The sequence below is a fragment of the Cupressus sempervirens genome, chromosome 6, assembly GCF_028749045.1.
Source record: "Cupressus sempervirens isolate cs-2001-9-10 chromosome 6, ASM2874904v1, whole genome shotgun sequence".
NCBI lineage: Eukaryota > Viridiplantae > Streptophyta > Pinopsida > Cupressales > Cupressaceae > Cupressus > Cupressus sempervirens.
The window spans coordinates 19587574-19613725 of NC_143123.1; the positions used below are offsets into that span (position 1 = coordinate 19587574).

Below are 26152 nucleotides of genomic sequence, written 5' to 3' on the forward strand. Positions count from 1 at the left end.
GCCATAGGTGTAGTAGAGAATGCTCCCCAACTAGTAGGAAGAATCCTCAAAAGATATGATGTCTGAGGAAATTGGAATACAATCTCCAAAGACTGATTTGTCTCTTTTAAAGTAAAAGAGTCCTCCTCCAACTACTAAAAAGAAGTGTCCACAATCATGTCAGTCTCAAAAGAAAGATCAAGTGGTTGAGGGTCAGAGTATTCCCTCGCAACAAGTGAAGAATTCTCCTCAACAAAGAGAAGATGGATGTCATCAATAATGTCTCCCACATCTTCAATGTAAGACTCCACAAACAGCATTGCAATGTCTGTAAGGAAGTCATTCCATGAATCTAAAATAGGAAGACATGGTGTTTCCTACTGCATTGAATCAGGAGCATCTGTGGCTAGAACTGGATCAGTAGAAGCAACAGGAGCATCTGGAGGTATGATCGCAACTGAAGTTGTAGGTATGTCATTTCCCCATATTTATAAGATTTAATGATAAATTAATTATTAATAATAATGATATAATTTGTCATTAAGTTAACATATTAATATGTCCTTGTCTCCAAGAGAAAGGATATCTATCACATCATTTGTAGATTATTATTCATCGACCTCCATTCTAATATTAAATGAGTTGATATTCAAAATCAAACAAGTCGACATTTCATTGATTAGAATGATTCTTCAATATTACGTAATTATATCAAACGTATTAATATCATGCCTTTGTATATATGTACCTTAATACATATATATATTACCCTATTCTTATATCATACTTTAAGAGGGAATCCTATAATTGGATAAAATATAATAATAGTTCATACGCTATTATCGATTGTTCACAAAAGAAATAATATTTATAAATACTTATGATCTATTTATTTTACTTAATCATTTGTATTATTCATAGTAATAATATAAATTATTATTATTCATAATAATAAGATTAAGATATAAGAATAAATAAATGTTACAATTACATTATAAACAATGAAATAATAACATATCTAGATATTATCACATTTGAATATATATAATATTAATTGATTAATAAAATAATCAAAATAATATTATATAAATGATACAAGAGTTAATATAAATGATAATACAATCAAATATGTTATAATAACATATAATATAAGTAAATATATATGATAAACATCATATTTAAATAACATATAAATATATATATTTTAACATAACTATGAATTAGTTAACACATAAGGATGTGACTGTTGGCCAATACCGACCAACACATATAAAGAAATCCAATCAAATGTTATAGGTGGATGGCGAATAAGGAAGAGATGGAATTGATTACATCTTTGACAAATTACTGAAGCAATAACAATGAAGATGCATGGACCAAATACGGAGGACAAAGAACATAATAGAAACTAACGGGACACCAATTAGCAATGAAGAAAGAACAGACTTGACAATGGCAAAATCTTGTCAATTGTGAAGATTACGTGGATGTTTCCACCACTGCCAATCAAATCCACAAACGCATACATACTCAAATAAAGAAATCGAAGCAAACAAGAGAGTTAAATAAACTGAATCATTACAAACAGACTCTGGCAAGGAGCTGTGTCAGTACCCAAACCACCTTACAATGTGGATAAGATAAAATAAGATTGGAGAAGTCCAAGGATGGGCATATCACATAAATGAACAGTTGATTGATCGTGTACATATATGGATGCCAACATACTCAACGCAAAGATGTGAAAGAAACCCACACACGCCAAGAAAGGAAACCTACATGCAAGGAGAGGAGGCACCAAATAACAGAGGAGTCGTAGTCAAAGAGAAAGCCAAAAAAAATGAATGACCTAAAAAGGGTCATTACAAGGTACCACAACTGGAGTGATTGGAGGTGGAATGTCCTCTGGTAATGGAGGGACTCGTGGATCTAGATATGCTTCCCAAAGACACATCCAAATGTCATGAGACTACTTGCCTTACTAAGAGGAGCAAAAGATTCCTTACTCATACTGTTATACATAAAGCGAAGAAGAAGAGAAAGATGTCCCCAATTAGTATTAGGTGGAAATATCTTCGAATATAGATAAAAAAACACTTCCTTATGTTCTCTTAGATGATCAATCATCAAAGCACTCCATTTCTGATAGTTCCTTTTTGTTAATTTGAATCTTAAACCAAAGTGACACTTTTGACGTGACTCCATGAGATCAAATAATGTATGCACCCCCAAAATACAAAAAAGAAATCAAAAAAACCCCCCTTAATGCATGGTTTGGCACTTTATATTTAGTGCGATTACAATGACCACTTGCCAATTTAGGGCCTAAGTGGACTTCTGATTTTGCTGGTTACAACAAATATGAAGCTATATCGGTCTCAACAAGATAAGACACAAGACCTCTCAAGGATCTAATTAATTACAAGTGCCAATAGGCCAAAATGAGACCAAATTTTGAAAGTACTATGTCTACTCAAAATTACTCCAAACTGATACTAGATCTAGAAAGTAGACAAAAAATATGCACTTTCAAAAAAAATAGTACCTGAATATGTGTCCAAATGAGTCCAAACTAAGCCTTTGAAGTTGCAAAAATCGAGATTTGCAATTTGCAAAAAACTTCAAGAACAGAGATCTCAAACATCCTGCACCAATGTGTAGATCACAAAATTCTACCCCAAGACAAAAAAAAATTGCTCGAAAAAAGGAGTCTGTCTAAGGGAGATATCATTGTTTGAAAATCACCTCTGTAATTATTTTTCCTGAATCGCCACCGCCGCACCTCCAAAAATCAGTTGACTTTAAATTTCACCTTAGATGTCCGATTTTGATGAAACAAAAGTCGATTTGGGGGTTTTTTGACCTTCTGAATATGATGCCAATATCTGATTTACACAAGCAAGCTCCAATCTCGACCTACAAAAAAAATCTCTCCAATGGCTATATAATAAAGCTCCCATGGCTCTGATACCATGTAAAAATTTGGTATAGCTTTGATACCATGTAAGAATTTGATATAGCTCTGATACCATGTAAGAATTTGCTTAAGGCAAGAATGAAATGCCAACATCTAGAAGCTCAAGAGATAGCACAAGAGAGACAAGATATGATCAAATGAGAATGGATATCAAATGATTGGATTAATACATCATAGAAGTGCCTTGTATATAAAGGCAACTAATATGACTAGGAGTCAGCAAGAAGATAAGGATTACAACTTAGCACATGTCCACCAAAGGTGGATTATACTCCTTTGAGCACAGGAGTTTGTGCAATGATGAGAGGATAAGTTTACATAGGTGTATCTCCTGTGTTGTCAACAAGACAACTCATATGTCTATGCATATTCCTAAGTGTCTACATGACAACTAATAAAAATGTATTATCCTAAGTAAAGTGTAATAATAATTAATTATTTACAATAACAAGAGCTAATGGGAAATCGCTGCAGTTCAAAAATTCCTCCTACCTCACAACTACTTGTGGGCCAAACTACATTGTTGTCTTATAGCTCTACTAGTGGTGTTCCGTGTATTTCTCTATATGTGATTTTTTTTGGTCACACAATGGGCATTATGAAGATAGAAGATCCTCCAACTTGAGAAGTATCAGGATTTTCTAGATTTTGCGGTGTCTGATACAGTTTCTAATGGCACAAATGATGGGAGTGTAGTTCAGAAGAAAAAAGATAAGGATTCACCTAGTATGACGCTTCCCAACCCTGGCAGAAATGGAGACATTGGTCTAAGCCAGTAAGGAATGGTTGAAGGTCTAGTTAGTTTGTTTGGCATTCCTGTTTATAGGAATTGACCTTAGGTTGGTATAAGCTATGCTAAGTATGACTACTATAGCCTGGTTTTCTAATTGTTCCCAAAGAGGACTTTACTGGTTTTTGTTATTTATTTTAAATTTTTAATAGTACAGATGTGAGCTATACCCACAATTTATAAATCTAAAAAAAGCACATCATCACCTAGCATAGATTTTGCTTATCTAATGACACAAATAAATTTATCTCAAGTATTATGAAGTTTTTTGGTCTTTTATTATTTCTCAATTTTATGTAATTGTGGGTCATTTTACTTTTCTAGTGCTAAAATATTTAACAGAGTAAAACATATTAAAATAATTCAATTGATATAGTGCAAGAATTAAACGTATGAGAGATAATTACTAATCCTTGTGTCAAACTCATTAAGGTTTGTTCTTAGTTCTAACTAATAAACTCTATGAAAAATAATGCACAGGAATGTCCCATTATACCATATTCGTTTTATATCCTCTTTACTCATTCTGTATTGCATGGACTGTTTACTATTGAGCAAGAGCAGAAGCCAATTTTGAAGCATATCAAACACAGACCAACCACAGCTTCCTACACAACATCAATAACCTGAAACCTTATAAGCCATCAATAAAATTGCTGACTATCCTATTAAAACATGAAGATTTTTTATCAAACAATTATATCCATTATGCAGAACCACAATATTGTTTACGAATAACCATTTACACCAGTTTATTGTAGGTGAGTCCTATCAAAATGTGCATTTTAGACTGCTAACCCAATGCAAAAAATATTCATCTCAGTAACCTTTTAGTTTTATCTTAAAAAAATGTCATCATTACATCCCACAATAAGTTAGTTACCTCAATTTTGTGAAGGTGATCATATATATCAGAAGCATATAATGTGCACAACTGGGGATCTCTGTTATCACAATCAATGTTAATATATTGAGATCCTTCCACCCCTGCAACTTCCAGAGAACTGTCCTCCAAATGATGGACTGCAACAAATACCATCATTACAAATAAGAAACACTTCGAAAGCCATTTTGGATCTGTCTTATGATGAAAGCCATTTTGGATCTGTCATAGAGCACAGAACACAAGATAGAACTAGAAGACTACAAATGAGAGTGTAGAGGGAGAAATAGTAATCCTGCCTTGCAAAGACTTTTCTTTTGAATGATTCTTTGATATGCTCAAGCTTTGTGCAGTTTCCCTCTCCAATGCGGCAATATCAAAGTAAAATCCATCCGTATATGCAGCATTTGGAGAAGCTGAAGAGTCTGAAATAGATGCAATTTTGATCTTTGGTTCCATTACACCTGACAATGAAATACTCTCATCTGGACAAGAGGAAACTGAGCTACTGGAAGCAGCATTGCTCTCTGGAGACTTCAAAACAACCCTAGCCTTCGCAGGGTGTTTTGGGACGGAAGATTTTGCACTTATCTTGTGAATTTCAGAATCTCTGCCACAGAGTATCACTCTACTCCTGACTTTAGAAGTCGTAGCTTGGGCAGAACCCTTGGCAAAAAAAGACATCGTAATGAATTTTCAACGACAGGCTAAGAAACACAGTTCATGATGACTTTGATAAATCAGAAAAGGAAAGATAAACAGTAAATTATTATTTTGGTCACACAAAATAGTTAGTTTCACTATATTCCTGAATTACCTTTATAAATCCTGCAATATGTGGCACACTTAGATTCAGAGCAAGAATTTTCCCAGTAAGAAATCACACACATATCTAACAAAAATTCAAGATAACGCTGCTGTAAAATATTGTCAATTTTTTTCGCCATAATCCTAAAAGCTTTGTGGTATAATGAGAAGTTGAGAACTGCAGGAAACCATAGATATAGAATGTTAGAGAGTAAAAATACCTCAGAGTCCGTTTTTGTGACTGAATTAAATTGACTGACTGATGATAGTTGGAAAATATTTGTCCCACCGGCCATGGGGAATTTTTCTCATGATGTTATAACAGTAACAAGATTCCAGTATTTGATGTGTTCACGAAGGTGAATGAAACATTTACTAAAGTTTGGGATTTTAAATGCTTCAAAAAACATAGTCAAAGAAAATGAATGTGAAAGTGAAATGAAATAAATATTTCAAAGTCAAATGCTCATAAGATATATAAATCTGATGCATTAAACTAACACATAATGTCAAAAGTGTGGCACTAACTCTCAAGTCTCCATCTTCAAACGAGAAACTTGCTATAAGTTTGCATTCATGATAATTGGTTCATTGATAATCATACCATATCCTGGTTCAATGCATCTACAAATCTTTACTACCAGTAGATTGGTTTTAACTATGTTCATCATAGTTTACAAGGCATGCACAAAGAGAACAGAGTTTGCATTACAAAATAGAAGTTAATGTCAATGGTAAATTTGGTCAAACAGGTTTGGCCACTCAAAAAAAATCATGTTCAAGCAAGCCTTGTTAGTAAATGGTATCAGCATACTAAAAATAAAACTGACAGGCTAAAATCATTTTTGGCTCGGAAAATAAAAGCTGTCTTGATAGTTCTGATGAATAAATTCTGCATAGACAGCATTAGCAGAGATGGTTTCAGAGTTCAGAATGTTTCTATGGTACACAAAATTCATATGGTGAAGCAAGACTGTTAATATAGGTTTAAGATATTTGATTTAACAAAAACATCAAAATATAAACAAGAACCAAACTATTGACCTTGAACAGCTGACACTAATTTTGCAAACGGTAGATCTACATAAATAGAACCTGGAAAACATCTAAACCCTAGGTACAAAATGGAATGACAGAAAAAAATGAAAATTAATTTGTACCAGAATTATGTAATGTAATTGGCCATGAAAAATGATGTGCTATCAAGTATTTAATCAAAGAGAGAAAAATTACAGAGTAAAGCATTATTTGACTCAAAAAAAAAAATTGTGTTCATTGTTTAAATTATATCACATGTCAATAATTCAACGATAAATAGTATATTCAAAGAAATTTGAAAATGAGAATTTATTTCAGAGACCTCATAAAACTGTACACAAATTTATGGCAGAACAACCAACGAAATTCTTGGAGTGAAATCAGGGGCTAATGTGCCAAAAACCTTATATAGACAAATTATAAGCTGGACAAGGTCAAAACTCCCTCCTTTGGAACAGATAAAAACACACTAGCAAATAATGTCTGAGGATGATGGATTTGTTAATTGATTGAGATTTACGGGCATTGTTTCTAAGAATGTTTTAAGACCTATTACTGTCAATATGGTGTTATGGACTGTAAAGGCAGAAGTTTTATCAGATTGGGGCTGATAGATTTTTGTTTGTATCAATGTCCATGAAGAGTCTTATGTAAAGAAAAAATGAAAAACTTTTGGTGAGATATATCAAGCCAAATCTTTAGTAGATAAGATTTTCTTGAAGAAAGAATTATAATCCTTGAGAATGGAAAAGGGTAGATAGGTTGCAGACTACCAGGAAACATTTTATATTTTAGTGGCTCAATTGACATCAATTGATGTAAAAATGGGCAGGGAAGAGAGATGTTAGATCTTGCTTCACTATGTTTGATCCTAGAGATAGATTCTCTTCTTATGGCTATTTGGAGTGTTGTATTGTCTTGAAATTTGAAAACATTGCAGGTCCTTTGCTTTTTGAACAGAAGAGAAGAAAAATATCCATAAATGACCCCATAAAGTTCAAGGAATACCTAAAGAAAAAGGCAAGAAAGGTAAAAACGTGATAGATCCAAGTCTAAGGGGAGATCTAGGTCTCCTGAAAAGTCCAAATCTATTTGTTGAAAACTTGAAACCATGATAAACCTAAATACTTTCATAACAAGTGCAAAGAAGAAGAAAATTAAAAAACTTGATTCTGATTATAAGTCTAAGAAGGAAGATGGCGCTGCGTTAACTGCAAGCTTCTCCACTCGTGTAGGTACGAATGCTTAGTTGATTGACTCAAATGCATCTTTTTGTATGACCTCTAATAGAGATTGATTTTCCAAGTATCCAAAAATATGATGGAGGTGAGGTACGTATTCAACTATTATTAGCCATGGTAAAGTTAGAATCAAGTTTCTTGATGGTAGAATAAAAGGATTAATGACATGTTGTATATCACTCTATTAGCACAAAATTTAGTATATATGAGCAAACTAATAGATGCAAATACAAAGTTAGTATTTTCCAATGCAAGATGCAAGATGCTGAGTGATTATTAGAGATACCGGATTTGACACATTGTATGAGCCTAACACAACAATTGTTGAGTGCAATAGTACTTCTGTGAAAGCAAGTCTATGGCTACTTCATTGGAAAAGATGAGGGTTTCATCTTTAATGCACATGGTACTAGAAATTTGATGCATACTGTTAGTTAAGGATTTGAACATTCCAAATTAGATGAGTGTGTTTCTTATAAATCTGATGGTAATTATTTCCAATTTATCTCATTATATGTTGAGAATATGTTATCTACTAGTAAGGGGAAAAGAATGATTTCAAAACTAAAACCTCAACTTGCAAAACAATTTTGAAACGAAAGATCTTAGTGCAACTAAAAACATTATTGGTGTGAAAATCAGAAGAGAGAGATTGAAGACAAAACATTGTCTTGGTCAATTCAGTTTTACGGATTGTAGAGCATTGTGTGCTCCTCTTATAGTTGAAAGGAATTTATCTACTTCAGATTGTGCGACATCCTCTTCGGAGATTGGAGACATGAGAAAAGTCTCTTACAACCCCCATCATGTTGAACAATGCCAATCCAGAATCTCAGTGAATCACAGAGGCTACTGATCCTATCTTTAGTGATGAGGACCTTGATTGGATCGACTAGGCAAATAGAGAGGTTGAGGGTGTAGCCATGGCCAAAGAGAAGCACATAACATGAGAAGACACAAACCACTGTTGATGTTGGTGAGGGTGGCATGTCTCAAGTGGAGGTTGTGACTGCTAATTCATTCAGGACCTATGTTGGAAGACTTCATAGGAGGGATGTAGGGTCCTCTAAGCTACAGACTTGTTTTTGCTTTTATATACGTTTGGAACATTTAATGTCATGGATTTTGTCATCCATGAGTTTTGTATACATTTCATAATCCATAAGTTTTGTATACATTTCACAATATTTATAATTTTACATATTTAAGTTTGCTATTTCTTTTAGCTACAATTTGTGTTTATACTTATGTGATCGATGTATACTCTTGTGATCAAAATAGCATTTATTTCATGATGTTATTGTGTCATTAAGATTTAATTAATAAAGAGTGTATGAAACCAGTTTTAAATCCTCAAAAATCTCTAGAGTTCTTGGGTTTTTTGCCTTTGTCAAGTACTGTCAAGTTCCTTTAACTTTTGTCGAGTCTTGTAAAGTTCTTTTGTTGAAGACCAAGAACATATTACGATAATAGATACTTTCTATTTCTATTTAATAGTTATCTATTGTAATCTATTGCAAATATTAGATTCTTTCTAATATTTAGTTAGCTTTTCCATAGCTGTTAGTTATCTATTAGCTAGAATAGAATGTTTCTGTTCTTGACGATTGTTTCCTAAGGAAACATCGTTTATTCATTTGTATATATTGATCTATTGATCTCTATTAATATGAAGCAAGTATTTTAGCAATTACTTCATGTAATATGGTGTCAAAGCAAATACTTCAAAACAAATTCGAATAAAAATTAATAATTTCGTTTCAAAATTATTGGTACCATTTTTTTCAAAAATAGTTTTCAGCCTATCTACTCCCGCAAGCTAGAGTTTTCGACTACAAATCATGCCCATTTGTTGGTCATTTTTTTGCTAGGTTTTTTGTTTAAAAATCGCATCCATTTTTCCTCCTGCTATGGACGTGTTTTTAGCTGCATTTGTCAGGTTTTTGTGACTTTGTTTTGGAATTGTTTGGCTATGTTTGTGCACATTTTTGTAACCCACACAATGACCTGCTATAGAAACAACATTTTTTATGTCAATTTGCACAAAAGCACAATTATTTCCTCCATATCGTCGATAGTTCTGCTATGTTTTGCGTCATCTAGGGTTTCTGAAACCCTCAATATCATATTTGCACCCAGAATTTGCAATTTTTCCAACAAAATCCGCCATTTTTTAAACTTTTTGGAGACTTGTACATTTTTCTGAAACCCTAAATTTTTGTACCAGATCAAAAAAAAGATTCTTGGTGGTTTTTCGAGAGCTCAATTAGGTTATCGTCTTTTTTTCTAGGTGCATTGATTTTCAAGCCAACAGATCTAGAATCCAACAACATAATCCTTTTGGGTACCTCTTCATTTTTGTGGGTCTTCTAACATTTTGCCTCGAAATTGTGCCTTCATAAATTTTCACATTTTTTCACAGGAAAACGTGCTATGGCATCTTTGACAAATATTTTGCTCGAGGGAAATCAGAAACTCAATGGTTAGAATTACAGCACATGGAAGCAACGGATGTTAACAATCTTTGAATATCGGAATATTGATCAGATTGTTCTGGTGTTACACAATGTCCAACTGCAACTAGTACTGATTAGGATAACTTTAATCAAAATAACCAAGAGGCAATGATGCTTCTCAAATTATCTATAGCTAATGATCAGCTCCCTCAGATTCCATCTTGCAAGACAGTTACCAAGATATGGGAGCGTCTCAAGAAACTTCATGAGACTTCAAACAAAAGCAAGGCCTTCTTTCTCAAGACCACTTTGTTTTCTATTTTCATGGATGAGCAGAATTCGCTCCAAGAACACCTGAATAAGATTCAGAAAATTTGTGATCAGTTGCTTGTCATTGGACACAAGATGGGGGAAGAGGACATTGTGGTAATAACCCTTAAAATTTTACCCAAGTCCTAAGAGCATTTTATCGAGAATCTCAACATCACTTCTACTGGTGTTGATATGAAGTTCACAAATCTCTGCACACTTCTGCATCAACGTGATTGGTGGAAACAATAGTGCGGTAGTAGTTCCAGCTCCACCTCCACAGAGCAAGCCTTTGCAACTAAATTCTTTCAAAAGGATAAGGCCAAGTCTCATTCACTGCAGTCTTCTCAACAAAAATTCTTTGCTCCAGCATTGGAAGGCTCCAAGAAAAAGAACATTCAATGCAGCTACTGCCACAAGTATGGCCGCATGAAGGTTGATTGTCAAAAACACTTAGCTACCCAATCTAAGTAATCTGGTTTGCAACCAAAAGTGAACAGGGTAAATCACACTAAGCAAACAAAATCTACCTTCTATGCTTTTATGGCTAAAAGTCCTGCAAATCATGTGAAGTCGTCTACCTTGTATGTTGATTCAAGTGCATCTCGTCATTTCACCCACCACAGAGATTGGTTCACTAACTACCAGCCCTTTTTAGATTCATTTATTTTTAGTGGAGAGGAAGAGTACATTGTTTTCAACAAAGGCAACATTCAAATTTTGTTTGCTCGGAGGAATCTCATTTTCCTCGATGTGTACTATGTTCCAGGGATGGAACTAAATCTACTCTCAATCAGTCAATTGTTGCGACACACTCAACGATTGGATATCACCTTTAGTTCACATCAGAGCACCGTCACTTATAGGGAGACTCAGTCTATGTTGCAGTTGGTTTTGAGGATCATGGTCTTTTTAGACTTGTTGATTATGGTGATTCTCGAAACTTCGCTATGGTTGCTTGACGGTCTTTAGTCAATTCACTTTGGCATCAACAGTATGGGCACTTAAATGTACATTCTCTCTCAGCTTGCCCGAGAAGAGCTTGTCCTCGGATTGCCAGAGATTGAGACATAGCGGCTTGGAGTTTGTGAACATGCCAGGTTGGAAAGCAATATCGCATTGTTCATGTTGATATCTGCGGCCCTATGGCCACTCCTCCTGTTCTTGGGTCCAACTATTTTCTAGTGTTTGTTGATGATTTCAATAGAAAAATGTGGGTCTATTTTCTTAAAAAGAAATTAGAAGCGTTTATTGTATTTCAGAAGTTAAAACCTCTAGTTGTAAAAGAGTCTAGGAAATCTATTATTGCTCTTAGGTCGGACGATGGGGGGAATTTTGTTCTAATGAATTCTATAACTTTTGTATTCATGACATCAAGCGCCAATTAACCACACCCCACACACCAAAACAAAACAGTGTATTTGAACGTTGAAACAAAACAATCACTGAGATGGCTCGATCCATACTCAACCACAGATATGTTCCAAATAAGTTTTGGGCTGAAGTAGTTAACACTGCAATTTACGTTTTGAACCTCTTACCCATTGTGGCAGTCAAAGGTAAGACTCTGGAAGAGGCCTAGTCAAGTCACAAGCCCAAAATTAGTCACCTGAAGGTTTTTGGCTCTTGCTTATGGTTGGATCTTTGATGCGTCATGCACCAAGTTGGATGCCAAGAGTCAAAAACTCATGCTTGCTAGATACAGTAATCTTCACAAAGCCTGCTGCTTAATCGACACTAAGACATATTGTCTCCTATACAGTCATGATGTAGTCTTTGATGAGAAGCAAGGGCCATTCATGCCTATTTCCCTTGTTCCTGATCTAGCAGATTAGCCTATGAAGGCTTGTGATTTGGGAGTTCGGCTTCCATTAGGTCCACTTGATGGGAGGGCTCCAGTAGCTCCAACTATACCAGTGATTCTTGTATAGACACCTCTGGCTTCTCTTCTGATGAGGAACTTGATCATAGAGCACCTCCTAATGCTAATGTTGGTCCTTCTCCTCTCTGGCCTAAGTGGTGAGCTAAGACATTTGTTGATCTTTGAGATGATGATTTCATCGATGGGAGAATTGATAGAAAAAAGAGCAAACCTACAGAGACAATTAATTTTGCTCTCGTGACCAACATTCACAGTGTGTTTGAACCTCAGACATACTTTGAGGCTAAAGGAATTCTAAAGTGGGAACAGGCTATGACATCTAAACATCAAAGCTTGTTGAAGAATCACACTTGATCCTTCCTGATCTACCACCAAGGAAGAAACCCATTGGCTGCAAATGGGTCTACAAAATAAAATACAAATCTGATGGTACTTTGGATAAGTACAAAGCTCATTTAGTTGCGAAGAGTTTTTCTCAACGTCAAAGCATTGATTATGAGGTCATTGCTCCTATAGAAAAGATGAGCACTATCAGATTAGTCCTAGCCATGGCAACACAATTTTGCTAGAAGGTCCATCAAATGGAGTCGAGTGCTTTCCTGAATGGTGACCTACAAGAAGAGGTCTACATGACACAACCTCCTGGTTTCAATGTTGTTGGTAAAGAACACTAGGTTCTTCGACTGGTGAAAGCTCTCTATGGTTAGAAGTAGGCCCCTAGAACATGGTACATGAAAATTGATGAGCATTTCAATGATCAAGGCTTCCAGAGGAGTTCTTCAAACTCAAATTTGTACATCAAGACTACTGACAGTGACATCATCCTTGTGGTCATTTATATGGATGATTTGATCATCATTGGCAGTTTGGCATCTCTGAGTCAAGGAATCAAACAGAGTTTATGCCACTCTTTTGATATGACTAACCTTGGGCTCATGCATTATTGCCTAGCTGTTGAGGTTTGGTAGCAATCTTCTGGTATATTCATTTCTCAATCCAAATATGTCAGGGCTTTGTTAGACAAGTTTTGTATGAAGGATTGTAAGCCTGTATCTACACCCATGGAGAAAGGTCTCAAGTTATTAGCCAACTCTAATTTTCCTCCAGTTGATGATACTACATAGAGGCAACTAGTAGGCAGTCTCATCTACCTCTATGCAACTAGACCTGATATCAACTTCGCATTCAACTACATCTCACATTTTATGACAGCTCCAAAGGTTGATCATTGGATAGCAGCAAAGTTTGTGCTTCGTCATGTGAAGGGCACTACAGATTATGGACTTCTTTACTCTCAAAGTTCTAATCCTAAACTCAATGGGTTTACAAATTTAGATTGGGTCGGTTTTGTTAATGATAAAAAGTCAACTTCCGGATATGTGTTAAACTTAGGATTAGATTTTGTCACATGGACCAATAAGAAGCAATAGACAACTCCAAAGGTTGATCATTGGATGGCAGCAAAGTGTGTGCTTTGTCATGTGAAGGGCACTACAGATTATGGACTTCTTTACTCTCAGAGTTCTAATCCTAAACTCAATGGGTTCACAGATTTAGATTGGGTCGGTTATGTTAATGATAATAAGTCAACTTCTAAATATTTGTTCAGTTTGGGATTCGATTTCGTCACATGGACCAGTAAGAAGCAACAGGCAGTTTCTCTCTCCTCTATAGAGACAAAATACAGAGGGACAATTAAGGCAAGTTGTGAAGTTGTTTGGCTTCGTTAGATGCTTGGGGATATGCAAATGTCACCAGCAAGACCAACCACTTTCTTTGTTGATAATGAAGGTGTTTCACTAACACTACATACAGCAACTGGTTGAAGACAGGACAATAGACTTGCAATATGTTTCTACAGCGGACCAGACTGCAGAAAATCTCACCAAACCTCTTGATCTAGATAAGTTTGTCAAATTCAGAGGATAGCTTGGTGTAGTGAATAGATTAACCACTGAGGGAGGGCATTACGATAATAGATAGTTTACATTTCTATTTAATGGTTATCTAATGTAATCTATTGTAGATATTAGAATATTTCTAATTTTAGTTAGCTTTTAGTTAGTTGTTAGGTACATGTTAGCTAGAATAGAATGTTTCTATTCATGACGATCGTTTCCTAAGGAAACATCATTTATTCATTTGTATATATTCATCTATTCATCTCTGTTAATATGAAGCAAGTATTTTACCAATTACTTCCTGTTGGTGTAAATAAGTATTTACTATTTACACTTACTTAAGTTTACTTAGGTTAATGCATTATTTAATTATTTTGCATTATTTTTTTTTTTTTATTTGTGAGACACTTAGGAGTTTGCACACCTTTTGAGTTGTCATGTAGACAACACAGGAGTACGCAACTTTATTTAAGCACATGGTGTCTACAACACTGTTTTGCATGTCCCACCCTTGTAGGCCTATCCTCTCATCACCGCACTTACTTCCGTGCTTAATGGAGGATAACCCATATCTAGTGGACATGTGCTTGGTTGTATGACACATCATGATGCTAACTTCTATGGATTCTAGAAGCTCTCCTGAGGCCTTTATATTCAGGCACTCCTAGTGTACTCTTATGATGAACCAATTATTGAATAAATTGTTATTCTAATCATACTCTCTCTCTCTTTGGTCTACTATGTGCTTGTGTTTGAGTTCTTAGTTCCTAGGTGAATTTTTCCCTTAGGCAAATTCTTACACTTCCCATAATAGAATGGTGGATGGCACTAATATACAAATAAAGGTAAACTGAATCCATCAAGGAAAAATCTGCAATGTAACATCTCCACAAGTGCCTCGTGAAAAGCAATATAGTTTTCAAGAGGTTAAAGATTGCAATTAGTATGTAATGGTGTGTGTAATATAGCAAGAGACCAGTTGTGTTGTAGTGCCTACCCCTAGTTTACTTTTATGTTATATTGCCGAATTCTTTTAGGCCAATTTTCATGGTTATTGTGATATGATTTAGGGGTACTTGGTTACCTAATTTGGTTCATGTTATTTTGTACTTAGAATATATATTTGAGGAGCTACTTGATACTCGGTTATTTCATGTGTTCATGGTTATTCTTTCGATGATGATGCTTTGTATGTTTCATATAGTAATTTCAATTGTTTCATAATGATAGCTAGATGGATGATTTATATACATTTTCATGGTTACTTACCTCATAGTATTCGTCAGGTTTAGCATCAAATCGAGGTAGAAATTCTGTTGAGATTATCACAGTAAATCCTTTCAAATTACCTTTGTCTTCTTTGTGCCTGTTTATGAATCTTGTTTTGGAAATTGTTTTTTTTTTAATTAAAATCCTTGCTTTGAAGATTATTGTTGTTTTTGTTACTGAAACCTCTGTGAAAGGAAACAAATTGAAACCCTCGATATAGGAATCAATGTTTGGAAATAAAACATAGCTAGGGTTTGATTTAAAATTTAATCTGGATTGAATGGTTAATTTGATTTGAGTTAATCATTGTATCCTTGTTTTTAAAAAAATTGCATTTTAGGCCTATACAGAATGGCATATTAAATATATATATATATATATATATATATATATATATATATATATATATATATATATATATATATATATATATATATATATATATAATTGGTGCAATATTGTTTATTTTATAAAAAAAAGGAAGAGGGGCCGAACCCCCCCCGACTGCAATGGCAGCAAACGCTACCAAAGCAGCAGACGCTACTGAGGCCGCACGAATTGCCAAAGTAGCACGGTCACCGAAGCAACCCACCCCCTAATTAGAGGCAATTTTTATATTTATCAATTGACATTTTTTATTAAAAATAAATAAATAATAAATTTATAATTTTAAATAATATTATTAATAAAATAAAATAACATAAATAAATATTATAAAATAATAATAATAATAATAATCAATTAAAATAAATTAAATATTAAATTGGTTTAATTAACATTACTTAAATTTAATTTAATTATATTTGAAATTTGGTTATTGTTTAAATGTTAATTAAAATTAGCAATTCGTAATGTCCCCGTTTTTGGCCAGTTTGTGCAGTTGATTGAGTTAGCTCATCATAGCGACCCTCGTGAGCTAACAGGGTGTTTTGGGGGTCTCAGTTGATTTCTTACTATTTTTAGTAAGTCTATTATGGGCAATTGCTATTTTTGGCAGTGTAGTGGATGACTTGGCAGTTGGTCGCCACCTAGGGTTAATCAAGTTTAAAATTACTTGAGCTCTTATTTATTTAATCATTGAGTTGCATTATTATAATAATGTTTATATTATTATAATTAATGACTTAAAGAGATATTTCTAAAAAGCAAGTTGGAAAGTTTCTAGTGTTGAATTCTTTTGGGAAACTTCCATGTTTTCTCAAGTGGAATTTTATGGAAACTTTTGCCACGGAAAAGCTCATAAATGAGCGCTCTTTTCATCGGAAAAAGGCATGCTTGAAAAAATATATTTGTTTTGTGCCTTTGTGGCTTTCCTAATTTCTAACCTGTGAGCCCTTGCTGAAGTATAAGGGTCTCGTCTGCGAAGTTCTTGGCAGTTGTGCTGAAGTATACAATTGGCCGACATACTCCTATTGTATTTTTGTGGCTAAGGAGAAGGATCTTGATTATCATATCTCTTAATTGAATAACTGACCAAGGGTTTGTGAAATTCTGAGAATCAATTCTGAAACGTTGCTGCTGTGGTATAGCAATCTGTTGGATTCCTCCTACTGTTTGATCTGTATCTAAGGAGGTGCACATGTTGGGAGAATTGTATGTGGCTGAAAGGAGAGGACAATTTGCTATCAATTTAATTCAGAATTGAAGGGAGCCATTTTTTATGAGATTGAGAGCTGCCGACTGGTGTTTGGGAAGCAGCGTTTCAGTGGAAGGAGGTACGATCAGCATAACTGTGATTCATCTTTCACATTGAGGTTGGATGGTTATTGATACTGGATTTGCTATTAATCTTAACCCATGTGTGAGTCTGAATTTGAGCCGTGGGTGTGTGGAGGAGGTCTGCTATTAATTTTCTGAACTTGCGATCTGCATTCTGGGTGAAGTAATTCATTTATATTGATCAGAGATCAATCTCTTATACCTGCGTTTTCATTGGACAACACTGCTGGAGTTTGTCCATCAAACATAAGGCAGAAAAAGGGCAATCAATCAACGTCCTTAGTGAACCAGCAAGATCAAAGTTGGTACGAAATTACTGGTTGGGACAGTAGGGAAGTGATCATCACAGCGGCAGCATTTTAGAGTCAACAATTCCCTTGCTCATTCCAGGGGCTGCATTCACGTGGAAGCCTGAAAGAAACCATCTTGGCTGCAATTTGCTCAGTGCAGTAACATTTTCAGGTTCATGCAATCCAAATATCATTTATTCATATTGTAGCTGTGATTTGAATAAAAATTGCATACTGTTCACATTCTGATAATGGCATATTAATTGTATTGTCCCTTTAAGTTCTAGCATTCGTTTCATTCTCATATATTCATGTATTTCAAAAATCATTAAGCCCCAAAATTGCAAAAGATGATCATATCATTCAACATTTTAAGCTAGAGCCACATTGAGATGATTACAAAGGTTGAGAGTTTGCTTGCCAGGTGTTTGACAAAATGTCAAACAACTATTGAGTTAAGATATAATTGGAGTTTCATGAGTTGTATCCAGTTAGGGATATTACACAATTAAATATGGTCGATATTTAATATAATTAAATATGATAGTTTCTTTGCTTTGTGAATTTTGTTTAAAAAAGGGGAAGACGTCCTTCTAATAGGCATTTGATTATCGAACTAACAGACATGATTATTAGGAAAATATGGTTTTAAGTTTTAACTATGAAAATGAAACTTTCATCTTGATCAAACTAAAATAGAGATCTTTATCAATTGAGAACCTTAGCAAACGAAAAACAATAGTGTTACTCAAAATCGAAACTTAGAGTTTTACTATAGAAAATTGGATTAGTTAAATATGTTCACTTGTTTTTAATTACTTGAAGAGATGATACATTTTATTTCATGTTGGGGTTTGGGGCAAACCTAGTTTCGACCAGTTAGGTATGTTTACCAGAGGCTTGGGAAGTAGTTTATTTGTGATGTTGTTATGTAATGTTGTGCTTTTGGGATGTAACCTTTGAAGGTTTGATCAGTTATTTATTGGGGGTTCCAGTTGCTTGTATAGGACTGATGTGGACATTGTGATTTTATGAGATTCTTTGTTATGAGCTTAGGGTAGGTTATCTTTATGTATGTTGGGAAGTGGCTTGCAATGGAGGCCGAAACCCTAAAGAGGTTGCATGGGTAACCAATTGTAAGTTGTATTAATAAGTGATAAGATTTCATTAATGAGGTTAAAATGAATTAACAAGAGTTAGTATACTGCCTCGCTCATGCCTCAAGTGCTAGTACAGGCTAGGATGGGAATAGAGAGGATGCTCGGTTGTGACCTTGCCTCAGTAGTATGCCTTGTCTATAAGAAAGAATACTAATGCCGCATAGAGTCACTAGGGGGTCGGAGTCCAGAGAGGCTGCCATGGTAACCTTAGAGTTGGCTTATGCGATGACACTTGCCCACTTACATAGTAGGTTTCGTACATGTCTTTGTTGCCTCTGGGATTAGATGTTATTTATGTACTTGTTACCTTTGATATAGATTGCTATCAGGATTTCCTTGACCTAGATTCTTGTTATGACTTTTGGATTGTTATTCGTTTGGGACTTGAGATTATCTCCTCAGTAGTGAGAGTGGGCCATTTAGGTTCCACGAGATCGGGTGGTAGTATTTCTTATACCATTGAGATCTGACAACTAGAAGTCATTGTTGGATGTACTTGTACAGTTGCTCTATTCTTTGGATCTTGTGATTATGTTATGTGGTCATATTCTGATTTATCCTACTTTGATTTTGAGATCCTATGAGATGTTGTATCTTATCATGATGTATGTTATTTTAGCATTTCATACCCTGTGACTTGTACAGAAGATGGTTATGCATTTTGGTTATGCCATGTGGCATCTTATGTACTTGTATATTATTTCATTTGATTTCATACTTATGGTTATTCTATGATGTAAACTTTGTTTATTTATCAGATTTAATCTTAATAAAACTTATGCATGTGATTCACTGTCATGGAACCCTTGAGAGATGTAACTGTTAGTGTATTGCTTATGTTTGTATGTGAGTTATTGCTTCCGCTATGTTATCTCTTGTTGTTTTAATCTTTCAAAAAAAAAAAGTTTAGCAAACTTAGTGACATAATAGGTTAATTTCTTTTGGGTTCACTGGCGAAGCGTTACATGTGTCCTTGGCAGAGGTGGATGAGGTAGAGGTGTTGTGAAGGACACATTTTCTGCAAGTCTCAAAAATGCCCTCCTACCAGGGATGTGGGTTTTTTTTTTTTTTTTTTTTGGGTGTGGATGAGACACACCTCCATGGAATACTAGTGTATGCATATGCGTGTGTATGTGTATGTATCACGAAATTGATTCTTTTAGCCTTCAAGCATCAACACAGCATCTTGTGTCTCTTATTTTTATGTGCCCTACTAGCTCAAGTGGTTTCTTCAAACTCTCTACTTACATTGCATTTGTCCTTCAGCAACAATCTTCATAATTTTTGCTTTATATTGGAACACAAGCACCTAAGCTTTTATTTAAATGAAAGAAATACTTGCAATTCCAAGGATTGAATGCGGTCAAAATGCAGAAATTTATTTGTCACTCTACAAAGTTTACTAAAACAAGTAGTTCATTTTTTCCTACCAAATTTGCTTACTTAGAGTAGTTCCTATTCAGTATAAATTTGATGCTCATTTTATCACTGTAGGCTAGTTTAGAGCCACTTTACTATTCGTGGACGCAAATTTTGCAAATCATATTTTCATAAACGAAAGATCTTTTGGCATTTATTTACTATACAATAATTTTTGAGATCTATACATACATAATTCTGAATTAATAATCATCCATCACCCCATTGCAAATAGGGACCCCCTCTTTTTTCTTTGGTGGTAGGATTAGTGGTCTTAAGTAGCCTTCTTTGGTGACAATTTTCAAGTCTCCAAGTAGAAGAGATGAGTTTGGGCAACTTTGGCTAAGTAGTCAAGTTAGTCAAGGGTGTGGGCAAGAGTTAGGCTAAGCCAGTCAAGGAGGTGGAGTTGTAATCAAGAGATTTGTGATGAAAGGATTTGAAAATTCTTGTTCCAGTTTCAATTTCATCTTAGAATGTCCAGGAAAGTTTTGAGAGATAACACTAATGGAGGTATATTGAATCCTAAAATTTGGCTAAGTCAAGTTTTTTTTTCTAAACTACCAAAATCTAAAATCTTTATTATAACTCCTATAAACATGAAACTTGTCTCAAACATCCTAACAGAATTAATAAAGATATAACTTAAAGTATAACAAAATAAATTTCTTATATTTGTATGTCAAATGTTTTATAAATCAGCTCACCCTCCTCGTTAATGGCATTGAATTGAACAATCGGGAGTTAACTTGCAAAATGAAAAATACTAAGCGTAGGTCGGAATCTAACCATCTCTCGAGATTCATGATCTCGACAACCCTCAAAAAGTTCCCAAGTCTAGATGGTTTCCACATCAAGGTGAGGTTTGAGTGTGAAATAATGAAAAGAACTAAGGGGAGTGACTGAAAAGCAACGAAATAATGATTTTGGGAAGTCAACTTACAAAAATAGAATAATCCTAAGCACAAGTCAAACTCCAACCTTGTCTAAAGCTTCAAAATCCTAACCTCCCTAAGGTTTCAACCCCCTCTTAGGACAAAACCTTGAACACCCTTTGATCCCCCCCCCCCCCCAAAAAAAAAAATTATTTCAACCCTAAATGAATGTGGAAGGCCAAAATTTGAAGGGTAGATGCAAAAATCAATCAAAGACTTGGAAGGAGATGAGCAAAAAAGTGAAGAATATGAAAGAAATCAGATATCAATAATTTCAAATCAACCAAAGTGTAAATCAGACTGAACAAAACATGAAATTCAACCTCGAAAGCCATATTCAAACATAAAATATAAGTTGGGGAAATTGCATTGACAAAGTGAAAGAAAGTAAAAGGGACAAAATCCTAACAAGGAGCAGAATTAAACCCCTTGTCAAGATTTTGAATCTTGACACATGCCAAAATTTTGCCCTCTAGCTTGGGTGAGTTTCAAATAACAAAAGTGAGTGAGGTTCGAATGTAAAACTTAGAATGTGAAATGCATAGAATTGATGATGATTCAAGGCAAAACTGATGAGCTTGCAGCTTCAGATCCATGTTCAAAAAATTATATAATCATATAAAAATTGAGGTAGAAATTAAGAGAATAGAAGGATAATCCTAAGAGGAGGTTGAAATCCTACCACCTCTTGGGATTCTTAATCTCAAGACATATCAAGATTCTGCCCCAACGCTTGGTAAAAATCCCAACCCACGCCAAATTTCTGCCCTAAATTTGATGACTTGTGATGTGGATTTCAAGCTCCAAATCGATCATAATGGAAGAAGATAAAGTCTGAAACTAGATAGGGATGAAGTTTGATGGATGGGAATTAAAATTTAAACAAGTGTACGATAAGTAAATGAGTGAAATGACTTCCAGACTGAAATGAAGATCACAATCAAGGAGCTTTGCAATCAAAACTTGAAAGCTAATTGGTAAAATGAAATCAAATGGATAGGGGCTCAAAAATCTATAAAAAGATCAGACATAATCCTGACCAAGGAGCAGAATCTGCCCCTTGTCAGGATTCCTAATCTCAAAACCTTCTAAATCTCCACGATGGGAAGGCAAAATAACAAGTTGGGGTTGGAGAGATTGGATGTCGCCTTCTCCAACTGGCATTGTATAACAAACTTGGGAGCGAAAAAAAAAAGTTCATAATCTTGACTGAGGGGCAAAATCTGACCCTTTGTTGAGATTCCTAATCTCGAAACACATAAATATTCCACCCAAATTTAATTGGGCTTGAAATCAGATCAATGGAATGTAAAGAAGGGAGCATGACAAATGGATCAGTGGTTTTTAGAATTGATATTTTGACCTCAATCAAAGTCATTGGCCAAAATAAGAAGCAAGTCGGCCCAAGAGAAGATATACCCTTTCATTTTGAAAGTTGCCTGTACAAGAGAAGACAGGTATCTCATTTCTCCACCAAATCCAAAGGCAGCGATTCCTATATTAAGGCAGCAATTTCCTATTTTAAGATAGCGACTTCTTATTAGGCAGCAATTTCATGACTAAGAAGGGTGATTTTAAGAGAGTCTTGAGGGCAAAATTCATTGAAAAAGAACAGAAATTTGGTCTTCAATCAAAGAAAATCCATGATCAAAATGCATTTTGCCTCCTTGTTTTGATGTGAATTATTGATCATGTTGGTTTAGCAGAAGAGACAGTTGATTTAAAGCATATAAAAATGCAATTTCATTTCATGCAAGCTTTCAGATTTCTTTCTTTTTGTTTGTGCTTATCAATTTCGTGAGCTTATGCAATTTCTCTTTTGTTCTTGCAAGGTAACTATGAGGGATGGAAGGTTGAATTGAGATTCACTCATTGGAGCAATTTAGAAGATCGGAACATGGGTAGAATGCAAAACCTCAATCATTGGGCAACAAAAATGGGTGTTACAAGATTAAGGCCAAAACTTCAAACAAGAAGACAGCTTGAAGACAAGAAAGATGAAGCTCAAAGTTGAAAATGCAAATTCAAGGTGTTGGAATGATAGCTTTGGTCAGATAACTATGTCTGATAATTATCAATAGAATGATCTATGATTATATGCATGTATATAAATCAATATACATCATGTATATTAATATATACACGTGCATATTAAATGCTTAACCATATATCATTATATTGATCATATTTGTAAAACCAATTATCATCCATAATGATCTGATTATCATTTATATTGTTCCAAGTATAATCTGAATTTTCGATCTGCATTTGGTTGAAATTAATTAGCATTATCATTGACATTTATAAGTATCAATATCTAATCGATAAAGAGAAAAATAGCATTGATTATGAATCAGAATCGAATCTGATTAAGACTTGTTATACTGCCGATAACGATCGGGCATCAGATAATAGATTGTTTGTTTGAAATGGTGCATATCCTAATCACCAAGAATGAAGAGATGTAATTATCAGTGGAAAGACATGTCTCTCCCTGTGGAGAGACATGTCCATCCACTGATATGTCTTGTCAAAACATATAAATATCTCAATGCAGATCGAATCATGATGAGTATCGAAATCTATAAGTGCAAGTCATTAGCATTCTTCTATATATTTAGAAAATTGTTTCATACTCTGAAGTAACTGAAGCATTAAAATATCAAGAATATTTTGTGAAATATCAATGCATTTAGCATTAATCGGTAAGGATATTGATCAAGAGATAGAAAATTAAAAGACATCTATAATCTAATCTGCAATCGATCTAATCTACATTAACACAAGGCAAGATCAAAATGGAGTCCAAGAAAGCAAAGAACCAAAAAAAGAAAAATGAGAGAAAATTATCATCAACTTGAATTTCTTCCGAAATCCAAGTTCATTTTGAAAGATCCAGCCACAAAACTTCACCACTTCAAGAAGATCAAGGTCAAAGCATCAAAGGGGTTCACCACTAAATATCAGAGAAAATTATCGTCAACTTGGATTTCCTCCAGAAATATAAGTTCATGTTAAAAGATCCAACCACATGGAAAACTTCACCACTTCAAGAAGATCGTGGCCAAAGCATCAAAGGGATTCACCGCTTACAAAGATTAAAAATATTGCAGATTGCTCTCCTCCTTAAGAAGTGTTGAATAGGTCTCAAAACACCTTACTTCCTTTGAGTTGGTATTAAGCTTTAATCATCTATAAACCTAGTTGTTGGCTTAAGGGGTTTTGTACTATTCTTCAATTAATTAGGGGCTCGCATGAAGGATATTTTGATCTTTGCAAGAAGAGATGGAACTTTTTATCTTATTGCAAGAAGAATTGGATTTTTTAAAATAAAAAATGGTCAAAACCACGTGTAGAACAATGTCATTGGAAAGGTTAAATGATGAAAAACATCAGGGTAAGCTTCTCCGGATTCAGGCATTAAGTGTTAATTATAGTCAAAAATGGTCAAAGCCAGGTCAATAATTCGAGACCCAAGGAGATCGATGCTGTATTCAAGCAGACCTCATTCGTTGAAGTGAAAATGATCAAAGACAGATACGAAACCCAGCTGAATGGGCTGACAGCATAATTCTCCCTCTATATATGTTTGATGGCAGTTTTTATCTCATTAAAAATGGCGTCTCTGTGACACTCGGATGTATTCTCGGGGAGAAAGTTGACAAGCTTATTTTCATCTTGATTTAGAAGAGCAAAAATGGCATTGCCTGCAATAAATTCGAAACTTCATCTGCACCGAAATCAGTAGCTAAGCTGCCCTGACTGATTCTGGAGACTTTATTTTGACGGTAAAAGATTTACGTCCCAAACTTAAGTTTCAATAATGGTCCAGTTGATTCTCCCTTAATCAAAACAGGGACTCAGGAGGACTTATATTTCACACCTAAAAAAAAACTTTGAAGTGTACCAAATTAACTACCAATGACGCTCTCGTCGATTCTCTCTGGTTAAAAAGATAGGCACACGATTCTCAGGACTTGCCTTCGACCACGGAAAGAATCCCGGAGCCCAGTGAAGACAAGTATAGCCTAATTTATAAGCTTAACAAGTGAAAATTAAGGGGCATCCAATTGATCCAGTGCATGATTGAGGCTCAATATACCTGGTAAAATAACCTATATGCCAAGGCACTTTTAATTAATCCATCAGGTGACGTGTGGTCAGGTGTCCTATTGAGGCCAATATTACCTGGGATAATCCTAAGAAATAAAAGCATTTTAATCGGTTTATCAGATGCAGAATTGAAGCCAGTAATGCTCTAAAAACTTATGTATACCTGTCTACAGGGAATAATGTTGGGCTTGTTGCGTTGCGCAGCCACCGTGCCGTTGCCGCTGCCCGCCCCTTTATTTGTCAAAGTTGAAAGCGGCATTCTTTTCTTGGAAGCCACCACATCAGGCCGTGAATTTGAACTTTCCGCCATTGTCCTCAATCTTGAGCAATCTGCTTTGCTACGACTTTGCTCAGTCATGTTTTCTCCTCTCCGCATTACAGACCTTTAAAAAGCCAAACCCAAAAGCCTTTAAACTACTGATACAGTGCTCAAAGCCAAACAGAAAAGCAAAAACAGCGGCGTTTTTGTTTTCCTTTGGTTGGATTTGATATCTGTCTGCAAGTGATTCATGAAATTCTACCATGAAATCAGAAAGGCGAGGGAATCAAGAAAATTTGAATTTGTTCGGCTTTCCATATTCGTTGAGACGGAAAAAGATGCAATCCGAACCGTGGGTTTTTAGGCATCCGACGGACGTCTAATTGAATATCTTGTTTATTAGGGATTTTCAATTCGTATCCGTATTTATTCATTTTTTCTTAACTTTTTTTAACACTCGTATTAAATTTTTATTTTCTTTTGGTATAGCCACTCTAGTAGTTTCTCATGTGCAATTTATATGCACCTAGACTAGTGTTAAATAGTCTTAAGTCTTTTATATACAAAAGAAATACGTTTAAAAGAGGTGCATATATGTTGCACCGTAGACAGTGTCCACCATCTCCTATAAATTGTTTAAACTTTTAAGTAATAGCAGTATGTTGGGCCAACATTCCCCTTTTACCACATGGAGAGAGTAGGCCTCATCATCAACTTCACTTCCATTT

General features: G+C 34.9%; 1 protein-coding gene across 2 annotated transcripts in view; it reads right to left on the minus strand.

Annotated features, from left to right (window-relative positions):
- Positions 1 to 25712, minus strand: part of LOC149550850 (cyclin-A1-4-like) — a 58422-nt gene extending 32710 nt beyond the window's left edge. For both annotated transcript variants that reach the window (XM_089786431.1, XM_089786430.1), the window contains exons 1-3: positions 25329 to 25712; positions 4929 to 5295; positions 4630 to 4769 (exon numbers count right to left, since the gene is read on the minus strand). In XM_089786431.1, the coding sequence (XP_089642557.1) occupies positions 4630 to 4769; positions 4929 to 5295; positions 25329 to 25541 (720 nt within the window). In that variant the 5' untranslated portion in view covers positions 25542 to 25712. The remainder of the gene's footprint in view (positions 1 to 4629; positions 4770 to 4928; positions 5296 to 25328) is intronic.
- Between the last annotated feature and the right edge of the window lie 440 nt (positions 25713 to 26152).